Source organism: Gigantopelta aegis, chromosome 14, assembly GCF_016097555.1.
Source record: "Gigantopelta aegis isolate Gae_Host chromosome 14, Gae_host_genome, whole genome shotgun sequence".
Taxonomy (NCBI): Eukaryota; Metazoa; Mollusca; class Gastropoda; order Neomphalida; family Peltospiridae; genus Gigantopelta; species Gigantopelta aegis.
The window spans coordinates 19,098,372-19,114,755 of record NC_054712.1 but is presented as its reverse complement, the minus strand read 5'-3'; the positions used below and the strand labels follow the sequence as shown (position 1 = coordinate 19,114,755).

The following is a 16,384-nucleotide window of genomic DNA, read 5'->3' as shown; positions in this document are numbered from 1 at the left end:
TTTAAGCAAATTTTAACATCTTTTTCAACTAAAAGTTACTAACACCCATTGCACTTGTAGCTGACTTATGCATTACATGCAGACACATGAATGTCAGGTTAACTATACGTCACAATCTAATCTATTTCCATCATGTAGTTTTTCATTGGATGTATGGCATTGGTGACCTTGTCATCACCTAGGAGCAGCCAGTCATATGTCTTGAAATTGTTAATACATATACATGTGTAAACAACCATGTGTATCCAAAAATAACACATGGTGTTCTCACCAACAGGTGTGTAAGAAAGTCTGGATATGACAAATGATAGCAACTGTATGTACAAATCAACCTGTGGAGTATGTTGTGTTCATGTATATGCCGAATTGCAGCAACTATTTGTTGAAACATTGTCAGAATGTCTTTCTCTTCTAGTGACTTCTCTTGCTGAGAGAGAAACTGAGCCAGTGTTCTGTAGATGAAAAAAAATAGTCATCATTTATATACTTCTGGAAAACAACATTAAAATAAGAAAAAAACCTTTTCAGTAGACTGTGTAATGTCTTAATTGTGGAGCTACTACAATGTATTTCCAAACAGACTTAGGTTATACAGGAGTAACTGGTTTGATGTAAAACAGATTCAGGTTATACATGAGTAACTGGTTTCATGTAAGACAGATTCAGGTTATACAGGAGTAACTGGTTTGATGTAAAACAGATTCAGGTTATACATGAGTAACTGGTTTGATGTAAAACAGATTCAGGTTATACATGAGTAACTGGTTTGATGTAAGACAGATTCAGGTTATACATGAGTAACTGGTTTGATGTAAGACAGATTCAGGTTATACATGAGTAACTGGTTTGATGTAAGACAGATTCAGGTTATACACGAGTAACTTTGACCACACCACCTTTAGTCAGGAAGATATTGTCAGTCTTGAGATCTCTACAAAGTAAAAGAGAAATAAATCCACAAACTAAACATGTTTGATGTAAGACAGATTCAGGTTATACACGAGTATCTGGTTTGATGTAAGACAGATTCAGGTTATACACGAGTAACTGGTTTGATGTAAAACAGATTCAGGTTATACACGAGCAACTGGTTTGATGTAAAACAGATTCAGGTTATACACGAGCAACTGGTTTGATGTAAAACAGATTCAGGTTATACACGAGCAACTGGTTTGATGTAAAACAGATTCAGGTTATACACGAGCAACTGGTTTGATGTAAAACAGATTCAGGTTATACATGAGTAACTGGTTTGATGTAAGACAGATTCAGGTTATACTGGAGTAACTGGTTTGATGTAAGACAGATTCAGGTTATACTGGAGTAACTAGTTTGATGTAAGACAGATTCAGGTTATACTGGAGTAACTGGGTTGATGTAAGACAGATTCAGGTTATACATGAGTAACTGGTTTGATGTAAGACAGATTCAGGTTATACATGAGCAACTGGTTTGATGTAAAACAGATTCAGGTTATACACGAGTAACTGGTTTGATGTAAAACAGATTCAGGTTATACTGGAGTAACTGGTTTGATGTAAAACAGATTCAGGTTATACTGGAGTAACTGGTTTGATGTAAAACAGATTCAGGTTATACACGAGTAACTGGTTTGATGTAAAACAGATTCAGGTTATACACGAGTAACTGGTTTGATGTAAAACAGATTCAGGTTATACACGAGTAACTGGTTTGATGTAAAACAGATTCAGGTTATACACGAGTAACTGGTTTGATGTAAAACAGATTCAGGTTATACATGAGTAACTGGTTTGATGTAAAACAGATTCAGGTTATACACGAGTAACTGGTTTGATGTAAAACAGATTCAGGTTATACACGAGTAACTGGTTTGATGTAAAACAGATTCAGGTTATACACGAGTAACTGGTTTGATGTAAAACAGATTCAGGTTATACACGAGTAACTGGTTTGATGTAAAACAGATTCAGGTTATACACGAGTAACTGGTTTGATGTAAAACAGATTCAGGTTATACACGAGTAACTGGTTTGATGTAAAACAGATTCAGGTTATACACGAGTAACTGGTTTGATGTAAAACAGATTCAGGTTATACACGAGTAACTGGTTTGATGTAAAACAGATTCAGGTTATACTGGAGTAACTGGTTTGATGTAAAACAGATTCAGGTTATACACGAGTAACTGGTTTGATGTAAAACAGATTCAGGTTATACACGAGTAACTGGTTTGATGTAAAACAGATTCAGGTTATACACGAGTAACTGGTTTGATGTAAAACAGATTCAGGTTATACTGGAGTAACTGGTTTGATGTAAAACAGATTCAGGTTATACACGAGTAACTGGTTTGATGTAAAACAGATTCAGGTTATACACGAGTAACTGGTTTGATGTAAAACAGATTCAGGTTATACACGAGTAACTGGTTTGATGTAAAACAGATTCAGGTTATACACGAGTAACTGGTTTGATGTAAAACAGATTCAGGTTATACACGAGTAACTGGTTTGATGTAAAACAGATTCAGGTTATACACGAGTAACTGGTTTGATGTAAAACAGATTCAGGTTATACTGGAGTAACTGGTTTGATGTAAAACAGATTCAGGTTATACACGAGTAACTGGTTTGATGTAAAACAGATTCAGGTTATACACGAGTAACTGGTTTGATGTAAAACAGATTCAGGTTATACACGAGTAACTGGTTTGATGTAAAACAGATTCAGGTTATACTGGAGTAACTGGTTTGATGTAAAACAGATTCAGGTTATACTGGAGTAACTGGTTTGATGTAAAACAGATTCAGGTTATACACGAGTAACTGGTTTGATGTAAAACAGATTCAGGTTATACAGATTCAGGTTATACTGAGTAACTGGTTTGATGTAAAACAGATTCAGGTTATACACGAGTAACTGGTTTGATGTAAAACAGATTCAGGTTATACACGAGTAACTGGTTTGATGTAAAACAGATTCAGGTTATACAGGAGTAACTGGTTTGATGTAAAACAGATTCAGGTTATACATGAGTAACTGGTTTGATGTAAAACAGATTCAGGTTATACATGAGTAACTGGTTTGATGTAAAACAGATTCAGGTTATACACGACTGGTTTGATGTAGTAACTGGTTTGATGTAAAACAGATTCAGGTTATACACGAGTAACTGGTTTGATGTAAAACAGATTCAGGTTATACACGAGTAACTGGTTTGATGTAAAACAGATTCAGGTTATACTGGAGTAACTGGTTTGATGTAAAACAGATTCAGGTTATACATAACTGAGTAACTGGTTTGATGTAAAACAGATTCAGGTTATACTGGAGTAACTGGTTTGATGTAAAACAGATTCAGGTTATACACGAGTAACTGGTTTGATGTAAAACAGATTCAGGTTATACACGGTTTGATGTAAAACAGATTCAGGTTATACACGAGTAACTGGTTTGATGTAAAACAGATTCAGGTTATACACGAGTAACTGGTTTGATGTAAAACAGATTCAGGTTATACATGAGTAACTGGTTTGATGTAAAACAGATTCAGGTTATACACGAGTAACTGGTTTGATGTAAAACAGATTCAGGTTATACACGAGTAACTGGTTTGATGTAAAACAGATTCAGGTTATACATGAGTAACTGGTTTGATGTAAAACAGATTCAGGTTATACTTGAGTAACTGGTTTGATGTAAAACAGATTCAGGTTATACACGAGTAACTGGTTTGATGTAAAACAGATTCAGGTTATACTGGAGTAACTGGTTTGATGTAAAACAGATTCAGGTTATACAGAGTAACTGGTTTGATGTAAAACAGATTCAGGTTATACACGAGTAACTGGTTTGATGTAAAACAGATTCAGGTTATACACGAGTAACTGGTTTGATGTAAAACAGATTCAGGTTATACACGAGTAACTGGTTTGATGTAAAACAGATTCAGGTTATACACGAGTAACTGGTTTGATGTAAAACAGATTCAGGTTATACACGAGTAACTGGTTTGATGTAAAACAGATTCAGGTTATACACGAGTAACTGGTTTGATGTAAAACAGTTTGATGTAAAACAGATTCAGGTTATACACGAGTAACTGGTTTGATGTAAAACAGATTCAGGTTATACACGAGTAACTGGTTTGATGTAAAACAGATTCAGGTTATACACGAGTAACTGGTTTGATGTAAAACAGATTCAGGTTATACACGAGTAACTGGTTTGATGTAAAACAGATTCAGGTTATACACGAGTAACTGGTTTGATGTAAAACAGATTCAGGTTATACACGAGTAACTGGTTTGATGTAAAACAGATTCAGGTTATACACGAGTAACTGGTTTGATGTAAAACAGATTCAGGTTATACACTGAGTAACTGGTTTGATGTAAAACAGATTCAGGTTATACACGAGTAACTGGTTTGATGTAAAACAGATTCAGGTTATACTGGAGTAACTGGTTTGATGTAAAACAGATTCAGGTTATACACGAGATTCAGGTTATACACGAGTAACTGGTTTGATGTAAAACAGATTCAGGTTATACACGAGTAACTGGTTTGATGTAAAACAGATTCAGGTTATACACGAGTAACTGGTTTGATGTAAAACAGATTCAGGTTATACACGAGTAACTGGTTTGATGTAAAACAGATTCAGGTTATACACGAGTAACTGGTTTGATGTAAAACAGATTCAGGTTATACAGTAACTGATGTAAAACTGGTTTGATGTAAAACAGATTCAGGTTATACACGAGTAACTGGTTTGATGTAAAACAGATTCAGGTTATACTGGAGTAACTGGTTTGATGTAAAACAGATTCAGGTTATACTGGAGTAACTGGTTTGATGTAAAACAGATTCAGGTTATACACGAGTAACTGGTTTGATGTAAAACAGATTCAGGTTATACACGAGTAACTGGTTTGATGTAAAACAGATTCAGGTTATACACGAGTAACTGGTTTGATGTAAAACAGATTCAGGTTATACACGAGTAACTGGTTTGATGTAAAACAGATTCAGGTTATACACGAGTAACTGAGTAACTGGTTTGATGTAAAACAGATTCAGGTTATACACGAGTAACTGGTTTGATGTAAAACAGATTCAGGTTATACACGAGTAACTGGTTTGATGTAAAACAGATTCAGGTTATACACGAGTAACTGGTTTGATGTAAAACAGATTCAGGTTATACACGAGTAACTGGTTTGATGTAAAACAGATTCAGGTTATACACGAGTAACTGGTTTGATGTAAAACAGATTCAGGTTATACACGAGTAACTGGTTTGATGTAAAACAGATTCAGGTTATACACGAGTAACTGGTTTGATGTAAAACAGATTCAGGTTACTACTGGTTTGATGTAAAACAGAGTAACTGGTTTGATGTAAAACAGATTCAGGTTATACACGAGTAACTGGTTTGATGTAAAACAGATTCAGGTTATACACGAGTAACTGGTTTGATGTAAAACAGATTCAGGTTATACACGAGTAACTGGTTTGATGTAAAACAGATTCAGGTTATACACGAGTAACTGGTTTGATGTAAAACAGATTCAGGTTATACACGAGTAACTGGTTTGATGTAAAACAGATTCAGGTTATACACGAGTAACTGATGTAACAGATGGTTATACACGATGTAAAACAGATTCAGGTTATACTGGAGTAACTGGTTTGATGTAAAACAGATTCAGGTTATACACGAGTAACTGGTTTGATGTAAAACAGATTCAGGTTATACACGAGTAACTGGTTTGATGTAAAACAGATTCAGGTTATACACGAGTAACTGGTTTGATGTAAAACAGATTCAGGTTATACATGAGTAACTGGTTTGATGTAAAACAGATTCAGGTTATACATGAGTAACTGGTTTGATGTAAAACAGATTCAGGTTATACACGAGTAACTGGTTTGATGTAAAACAGATTCAGGTTATACACGAGTAACTGGTTTGATGTAAAACAGATTCAGGTTATACACGAGTAACTGGTTTGATGTAAAACAGATTCAGGTTATACACGAGTAACTGGTTTGATGTAAAACAGATTCAGGTTATACATGAGTAACTGGTTTGATGTAAAACAGATTCAGGTTATACACGAGTAACTGGTTTGATGTAAAACAGATTCAGGTTATACTGGTTTGATGTAAAACGAGTAACTGGTTTGATGTAAAACAGATTCAGGTTATACACGAGTAACTGGTTTGATGTAAAACAGATTCAGGTTATACACGAGTAACTGGTTTGATGTAAAACAGATTCAGGTTATACACGAGTAACTGGTTTGATGTAAAACAGATTCAGGTTATACACGAGTAACTGGTTTGATGTAAAACAGATTCAGGTTATACACGAGTAACTGGTTTGATGTAAAACAGATTCAGGTTATACTGTAACTGGTTTGATGTAAAACAGATTCAGGTTATACATGAGTAACTGGTTTGATGTAAAACAGATTCAGGTTATACACGAGTAACTGGTTTGATGTAAAACAGATTCAGGTTATACACGAGTAACTGGTTTGATGTAAAACAGATTCAGGTTATACTGGAGTAACTGGTTTGATGTAATGTACAGATTCAGGTTATACACGAGTAACTGGTTTGATGTAAAACAGATTCAGGTTATACACGAGTAACTGGTTTGATGTAAGACAGATTCAGGTTATACACGAGTAACTGGTTTGATGTAAAACAGATTCAGGTTATACACGAGTAACTGGTTTGATGTAAGACAGATTCAGGTTATACACGAGTAACTGGTTTGATGTAAACAGATTCAGGTTATACACGGTTTTTGATGTAAGACAGATTCAGGTTATACACGAGTAACTGGTTTGATGTAAAACAGATTCAGGTTATACACGAGTAACTGGTTTGATGTAAGACAGATTCAGGTTATACACGAGTAACTGGGTTATACACGAGTAACTGGTTTGATGTAAGACAGATTCAGGTTATACATGAGTAACTGGTTTGATGTAAAACAGATTCAGGTTATACACGAGTAACTGGTTTGATGTAAAACAGATTCAGGTTATACACGAGTAACTGGTTTGATGTAAAACAGATTCAGGTTATACACGAGTAACTGGTTTGATGTAAAACAGATTCAGGTTATACACGAGTAACTGGTTTGATGTAAAACAGATTCAGGTTATACACGAGTAACTGGTTTGATGTAAGACAGATTCAGGTTATACACGAGTAACTGGTTTGATGTAAAACAGATTCAGGTTATACACGAGTAACTGGTTTGATGTAAAACAGATTCAGGTTATACACGAGTAACTGGTTTGATGTAAAACAGATTCAGGTTATACACGAGTAACTGGTTTGATGTAAAACAGATTCAGGTTATACACGAGTAACTGGTTTGATGTAAGACAGATTCAGGTTATACACGAGTAACTGGTTTGATGTAAAACAGATTCAGGTTATACTTGAGTAACTGGTTTGATGTAAAACAGATTCAGGTTATACACGAGTAACTGGTTTGATGTAAAACAGATTCAGGTTATACAGGAGTAACTGGTTTGATGTAAAACAGATTCAGGTTATACTTGAGTAACTGGTTTGATGTAAAACAGATTCAGGTTATACATGAGTAACTGGTTTGATGTAAAACAGATTCAGGTTATACATGAGTAACTGGTTTGATGTAAAACAGATTCAGGTTATACAGGAGTAACTGGTTTGATGTAAAACAGATTCAGGTTATACTGGAGTAACTGGTTTGATGTAAAACAGATTCAGGTTATACTGGAGTAACTGGTTTGATGTAAAACAGATTCAGGTTATACAGGAGTAACTGGTTTGATGTAAAACAGATTCAGGTTATACATGAGTAACTGGTTTGATGTAAAACAGATTCAGGTTATACACGAGTAACTGGTTTGATGTAAAACAGATTCAGGTTATACACGAGTAACTGGTTTGATGTAAAACAGATTCAGGTTATACACGAGTAACTGGTTTGATGTAAGACAGATTCAGGTTATACACGAGTAACTGGTTTGATGTAAAACAGATTCAGGTTATACTGGAGTAACTGGTTTGATGTAAAACAGATTCAGGTTATACACGAGTAACTGGTTTGATGGAAAACAGATTCAGGTTATACTTGAGTAACTGGTTTGATGTAAGACAGATTCAGGTTATACACGAGTAACTGGTTTGATGTAAAACAGATTCAGGTTATACACGAGTAACTGGTTTGATGTAAAACAGATTCAGGTTATACACGAGTAACTGGTTTGATGGAAAACAGATTCAGGTTATACACGAGTAACTGGTTTGATGTAAAACAGATTCAGGTTATACACGAGTAACTGGTTTGATGTAAAACAGATTCAGGTTATACACGAGTAACTGGTTTGATGTAAAACAGATTCAGGTTATACACGAGTAACTGGTTTGATGTAAGACAGATTCAGGTTATACTTGAGTAACTGGTTTGATGTAAGACAGATTCAGGTTATACACGAGTAACTGGTTTGATGTAAAACAGATTCAGGTTATACAGGAGTAACTGGTTTGATGTAAAACAGATTCAGGTTATACACGAGTAACTGGTTTGATGTAAAACAGATTCAGGTTATACACGAGTAACTGGTTTGATGTAAAACAGATTCAGGTTATACACGAGTAACTGGTTTGATGTAAAACAGATTCAGGTTATACACGAGTAACTGGTTTGATGTAAAACAGATTCAGGTTATACACGAGTAACTGGTTTGATGTAAAACAGATTCAGGTTATACTTGAGTAACTGGTTTGATGTAAAACAGATTCAGGTTATACACGAGTAACTGGTTTGATGTAAGACAGATTCAGGTTATACTTGAGTAACTGGTTTGATGTAAGACAGATTCAGGTTATACACGAGTAACTGGTTTGATGTAAAACAGATTCAGGTTATACAGGAGTAACTGGTTTGATGTAAAACAGATTCAGGTTTTTCAGGGTGTAAAACAGTTTTGTTTTCTTTTGCTTTTTTAAAATAAATTATTATTTACTTTTTTTTAAATTTGTGATGTAAAATTCATGATTAATCTAAGTATACAGCCAGGTAGTTACTAAAACAATTTAATGTTTAAAACTATTTCATTAAAAATAAATAAATTTAATTTTTAACATTAATTAAAATTGACATCGACTTGATCAATAATGACCCATGTCATCTTGCCTTCTGCTTTGTCATAGCAGGAATAAATGAAAAATGTAATACTAAAATTAAAATATTAGCAAGTTTATAATTGGCTATGTGGCAAAGTCCCAGGGTTAAACAAATCCTCTAGCCCTCGATCCTGGCTAGCACATTTTTGGTCTGGATTAGTAGAAATTATCAACTATTAAAATAATACACAGATCACTAACCAAACCTTCTCTGAGGGATAGTGATTGTCTCAAACATTTGTCGAACACTGATAGTCCTGTCTGACGCCATATAACCAGAAATAAAAAGTGTTGAATGCATCGACATTAAATAAAACATTTCCTTCCTGATCGTCCTTACCCGTACATATTTCTTATTTTTTTATATTTAAAGTTTTTCTCAATTCTTACCCTCCATCTGCATATTCTATCTCTATCATCAGTACACCATCTTCTTCAAAGCTGTCGTAGTAGCTGATGATATTCGGGTGATCGAGGAGAGCCAGAACGCTGACCTGCAAGTTACAGCATCACGTGACAAACGTTACACAGCAACAGACAATGGTTCAAAATCTTAGGTAACTGCAAGTCTGTTCATGAGATTGTTACCTAGGTAACCCATTGTTCGGTTATATCCAGTACATCTGACGATGTGTAATCTAGTCAATTGAAATTTGTATTGAACATACATTTTAATGACAGTATTTCAAGTTGATACTGTAAAGTTTAAGCAAAATGATATATAAAATAAAAATATTTTATTGCACTTTATTAAAGAAGAGTTTCTTTGAGTTTACAAGTGTTAAAGTGTGTACACGTCAGTGTTAAAGTGTTGAGTTTACAAGTGTTAAGGTATTGAGTTTACAAGTGTTAGAGTGCTGAGTTTACAAGTGTTAGTGTTGAGTTTACAAGTGTTAAAGTGTTGAGTTTACAAGTATTATTGTGTTGAGTTTACAAGTATTAAAGTGTTGAGTTTACAAGTATTAAAGTGTTGAGTTTACAAGTGTTAAAGTCTTGAGTTTGCAAGTGTTAAGGTGTTGAGTTTACAAGTGTTAAGGTGTTGCGTTTACAAGTGTTAGAGTGTTGAGTTTACAAGTGTTAAGGTGTTGAGTTTACAAATGTTAGTGTTGAGTTTACAAGTATTAAAGTGTTGAGTTTACAAGTATTAAAGTGTTGAGTTTACAAGTATTAAAGTGTTGAGTTTACAAGTGTTAAGGTGTTGAGTTTACAAATGTTAGTGTTGAGTTTACAAGTATTAAAGTGTTGAGTTTACAAGTATTAAAGTGTTGAGTTTACAAGTGTTAAGGTGTTGAGTTTACAAGTATTACAGCCTTGTCCCAGTCTCACCTCATTCAGTGCGAGCTGTCTCTCAGAGGCGTTTAGATCATGCATATTTATCTCTTTGAGGATCACTAGAGAATCATCATCCTTCTTCTTGTATAACACTGCGGCCCCGTATGCACCTGAAACCATATTCAACATTGGCATTTCCACGATTATCATCTGCATAATATCCTTAAAAATTAATACACAAAAAATTACCGCACATAAAAATAAAGTGATATTAAAAATAATTTCCTCAAGTATGTACCTACTGTTAAACATTGCGTGAAAATATGTACTATCAATTTACTATAATATTACAATTCAAAAGTATGTTTAATCTGGTGGGTTTTTTTTTATACCTGTGCATGTTCACTGGTTTTAATTGGTCAGATTACTATAATTATACCTTTGCCGACTGTTCTGATTTTCTCAAACCCTGCTAAGGATTGCTGGTGTCGCCCACTCCATCCTCGCAGCTTTTCCACTTTGAAATACAACTCCCCGACAGAGCTACAATAAACAAACATACTTACTACAGGCAACATATGCATTTATGTCTCACATTGTAGATATTAGTTTAGTCCTAGGGAAACACAACATACCTCGATTTACAGACTTCTCATATACAATATATATTACATTAAACTATTACTTTATAAATACAATAATCACTGGACGATTCAAAGAGAATCAGGACTGAACAGATTCTGAATTTGAATTCAACAAAACTAAACATATGATATAACCCTAACTATATATAAAATTATTTGTATGAGATTACTGTATCCCATTTGTTATCTGTGCAAAAAGTAGTGTTTGATTTAGAAGCCAATGACATTAAATATAAGATCTGTTTGCTTGGGTTGTTTAATGACACCACTGGAGCACATTGATTAATTAATCATCGGCTACTGGATGTCAAACACTTGGTAATTCTGACACGTAGTCATCAGAGGAAATCTGTTAGGAGTTGTCTCCCTTTGCGAAACACAGTATTCGAAATGGTTTCAGGGTGAAACCACCCGGAATCCTTGTTGACACTCTAACAAAAAAGCTGTAAATACCTTGCATAGTTAGTTGTTAACAAAAAAATCCAATATATTTTGAGGAATTTGATGACATGTTATGTTATGTTATTAAACTCAAACTCTAAATGTGTGTCTACTTTATTTAAAAGTTTGACTGTTAGTGTAATTTTAGTTTAATTATAAAACAAAGATCCAAAAGGTAATAAATTTGTTACATGGTTTTTCGACAGGCATACAGGATTGTACACCCCTCCAAAATCTGTATTTCCTGAGGTGCATAAAAATGCGTAACTATAATAATATTACTAGAAACATTTAGGACTAATCATATTTCCACTCTTAGACTTATTGCTTTGAGGAGCATGATGTTTTCACAAAAACTTCAATCAGCTTTAATTAAAATAATATTTCACTGTCAAGATACCTGACTTTCCCACCATCTTCCAACTTTGGCTGTGAAGTATGGTCAGCTCCATAGAAGTCCTTAAATATCCCAACAGGAACCTAAAAACACAGTTCACATAATACATATATTACAGAGTAGAGTAGACCAGTAAGTTAACATATTCCAATCAGAACAAAATATGATAAGTTAGGGCAAGATTCACATACAGACATTAATTATCTTTTAAAATAAATATATTAATCTGTCATCAAACAAAATAAAAAGTGAATTAGATTTAAATTATTTGTAAACAAAAAATGGTGTGTAACTTAACAAATAATACATAATAAATAATATATGATGAATGTATGTGTTTTTGTGTGATGAGACCGGCCTCAGTGGCGAAGCGGTTAATTAAGCTAAGGCAGCCCGGTACAGACTCCCACCCAGAGTGAGTTTAACAACTCAGTGGGTAGGTGTAAGGCCACTACACCCTCTTCTCTCTCACTAACCACAAACAACTAACCCACTGTCCTGGACAGACAGCCAAGATAGCCGAGGTGTGTGACCAAGACCTTAATTGGATACACAAACAAACATGTGTGATGAGTAGATGAAAATGTCCCAAATTAATCATTTAATAGTACTTTAACAAATTTTGTTGATTTCCATCCACAGAGCTCTGTAGTCATAAACTTACATATATAACCTAATTGAATGACACCTCTATGACAAGAGAATAAACTCCTCCTATTACACGTGTGTTATAAAGTAAAGCGGAGTGTGAACAACATGACAGTACCCCGAGCTGCAGCTCGAGTTCCTCGGCCATCTGCTTCACTTCATTCTGCTGGTACGACGTGCAGGCAAGGAAATCCACACGGCAGTTAGCTCCCTCCAGGCACTCTTTACACAGTGTGGTAAAAAAATGCTTGATTCCGGCATCTTCTAAAACAGTGGCTTTGGTTAACACCTAAAATTGAAAAAGAAAAGTGACTAATAATGAGATAAAAAGAGTAATCACTGATCGGTGGTCTCTTGTCACCTTTTTATAAAATAATTTACTGAAGCAAAATATAACATCAACTAAACTTGGACGTGTCTTTGTATGTATCGGCAAATGCCTATGTACGTGTTAGTGATGGATGGTGACAATTCAGTTTTTTAATTTTCAGTTTGATTTTAGATATTTGGGCCATAGTTCCATTTATTCATGACACTTTCCACAAGTAGTACAAGTATGCCAGCTATTATACATACATTTTAATAAACTATTTTAAGAGCAAGACGCTTTATTTTTAATGTTCACTTGTAAAACAATGGTAAATATAAAACTTTATCTTGACTAGAAAACAAAAATTTAATTTTTACCATACAGTAAATTTGCGGGTTCGGTGCAGGATCCGATAGTGAGCTAGGGTCACCGTCACCCATGCAAGCATGTCAGGTGTAAGGGATTCGAGCACTGTGATTGGCCGAAATACTTTACCGGTTATTGGGTTACCAGCAAGGTGTGAAAATGTTAAATACATGTACCATTAAAAAAACAAAATTTTAAATCTAAATAAACCATGGTACACAAATGGGAAAACGGTGCATCGATCGAACCATTGGCTTAAAACCGTGATTTCTGTGAACTGAGATTAACCATCCCTATCCCTAGTACACGTCTCCCCATTGTTAATGTCAAAGTCATTTATCAATTTCACATGTACATGTAGGTGTGTCTTGATTGGGAACTGTTTCAAAAACAAAATGAAGCTATGTGAATATCATACAATGTCATGTAATTTCAGGATCAGGTGCTTCATTGAAATCTTGTCACACAGGTGTGGATTCATACTTATAGGCACTCCACATCCAACAGGGGCGAGACGTAGCCCAGTGGTAAAGCACTCGATTGATGCGCGGTCGGTTTGGGATCGATCCCCGTCGGTGGGCCCATTGGGCTATTTCTCACTCCAGCTAGTACACCACGACTGCTACATCAAAGGCCATGGTATGTGCTATCCTGTCTGTGGGATGGTGCATATAAAAGATCTCTTGCTGCCAATCGAAAAGAGCAGCCTATGAAGTGGCAACAGCAGGTTTCCTCCTTAACCATATGTCTGAGGCCATATAACCGTAAATAAAATGTGTTGAGTGTGTCATTAAATAAAACATTTCCTCCCTTCCCACATCCAATATGCCAAAGTACCCTACAAATTCAACTTAACCACTATGTAACCAAGTTATATAAATTCATTTTCACAGCTAAGTCATACAATATTATCTTATCTGGCTTGGTGTTTATGAGAAATTTTTTTACCCACCCACAGAATAAAAGCCAATGTACTTCAGAAAACTGGAGGTGCTCTTTTCAAAGTTGCACTGTTTTTCTTAAACGCAGGTGTTTAAGCATAGCAAATGTATGTAGTTACACACAGATTGTGTAAATTTGGCTCAATATATTTTGTATGTAATACAATATTCATAAAGTCTGTGTGCCATCAAGGTTAAGTTTCTACATGTATAACAGATTAATAAAAGGGTATAAAATGAGTCCTCAGGCATTTGGTATTCCATCACCGATTAGGGAATTTAACATCTTACAGGGGAAAAGACTGAATGTTTTAGTACATAGTTAATAATTGTATAAACTAAGTAAAAGTGTGAGTTAATATAACATGCATGACTGATTTCTACAAATGTTGTTGTTTTATGGCATGTCATGCTTAAATGTCAACAGCAAGTCTGATATATGATCCGTTCCTAAATGTTTAAACATCGAACATATTATAGAGAGTTTTAAAAGACAAAAGATGATGCACACAAGTTCTGATGGTGAACATGTACCTTATCTTCCCTGGAACAGAGCTGAAGATTGGATCCAGTACAGCTGAGGATGAATGCAAAGCTTGACACACGACGTTTACCCAATGTGTGCTGAATCAGACCTGCAGTTAACATAAACATTTAAAAAAAAAATTATTGTACACTTCTTTAATAAATCATATCGAACAATGTTTGTGAGAATATGCTTTAGTATATTTATTTATAATTAATTAATTTATATATATATATATATATATATATCAACTAGATCTTAAGTTAGTAGATTTAAAACCTTTTTGTTAAATGATATGCTCATGGAAAAAAAAAGGGAACACATAAATAATAACAGCAAATATTGCTTGTCACCAGAATCCTCATCCGTTTTAACATGCAGTTAACTGTTATTATGTTCAACCCTACAGTACTGACATTCAATCACACAGTACTGACATTCAATCCCACACTACTGACATTCAATCCCGCAGTACTGACATTCAATCCCACATTACTGACATTCAATCCCACAGTACTGACATTCAATCCCACAGTACCGACATTCAATCCCACATTACTGACATTCAATCCCACATTACTAATATTCAATCCCATATTACATTTCTGTATTGTATACAGGCATATCTTCTCTAATAGTGAATTAAATATGGTCTTAAATACCATGCGTTCCCATATTTATTTCCATCAGTATATTTAAAGCTTTTTAAAAATTATTTCCACTAAAACCACCTTAAAATTATCTAAACATATTTTAAAAAGATTTATATATCCAAACTGATATGTAAATCCTGAATTTCACATATCTACATGATTGAAAAAGAAGTGTGTTTTGATTGTTTATTTAAGATTAAATGATATATACGTGTATGTAACTTACATGTACATATGTATAAAAATGGACCAATGGAAAATAATTATGAACCTACCTAACAGGTCGTCTAAAGTATGACTGTCATAGTTGTAGCAGACACAAATGACGTTTGCATGAAGAGCATGCCGTAATGCTGAAGTGTTTCTTATTTTACTGGAGATGACCAACAACCTGAGCTGCACATCGGTCTTGACGGCCGCGTCTCTACCCCCGTATATCTCATCAACACTGACGGCCTCGTCGCGTACAACAACACATGACCCGTCGCTGTGCTCACCACCGAGCGGCACACCCGGTGAGGCGAGAAACTTGCAGTTGTTAGAATACGACCGACATCTTCGATGACCGGCAGGATTTCTCTTTGGGTCAGACTTGTTTGCACCATTCAGTTGATGACACTCGGTGCGAATGTTCTCCAGTGACTTACTGATGTGTTTTTCACACTCTACTTCTCTGCTTTTCGAGTGTTTCCAGCTGGTCGTTGTTCTTGCATTGTCACTGTTGTTGCTACACATGGCCTCAAGCCTGGTTCCACTATGGTAACAAATTATGGAACATGTTTGGTTTATAAGAGATCATGGTACAAAAATGTGTTTTACTTTTGAGCAGTCATAATCACAGGTAACATGCAAATATTTTTTTCCCCTTCAATAATGCTGGAGTCTTGTCAAATAAACATCACAAACCTTAAGAATTAACATTTATTTATCAATTTAATTTTGTAGTGTTTGCTACTATAAAAAAAAGGATGTTTTTGGCTTATTTTTTCTTATGGTTGACAT

At 34.7% G+C, this 16,384-nt stretch overlaps 1 protein-coding gene across 1 annotated transcript in view; it reads right to left on the bottom strand.

The window, feature by feature from the left end:
• Positions 1-16,150, bottom strand: part of LOC121389122 — a 63,285-nt gene extending 47,135 nt beyond the window's left edge. Inside the window, exons 1-8 of the mRNA XM_041520735.1 lie at positions 15,658-16,150; positions 14,738-14,838; positions 12,705-12,875; positions 11,942-12,021; positions 10,896-10,999; positions 10,511-10,626; positions 9,575-9,678; positions 272-452 (exon numbers count right to left, since the gene is read on the bottom strand). Coding sequence (XP_041376669.1) covers positions 272-452; positions 9,575-9,678; positions 10,511-10,626; positions 10,896-10,999; positions 11,942-12,021; positions 12,705-12,875; positions 14,738-14,838; positions 15,658-16,117 — 1,317 coding nt within the window. The 5' untranslated portion in view covers positions 16,118-16,150. The remainder of the gene's footprint in view (positions 1-271; positions 453-9,574; positions 9,679-10,510; positions 10,627-10,895; positions 11,000-11,941; positions 12,022-12,704; positions 12,876-14,737; positions 14,839-15,657) is intronic.
• Positions 16,151-16,384: the final 234 nt, after the last annotated feature.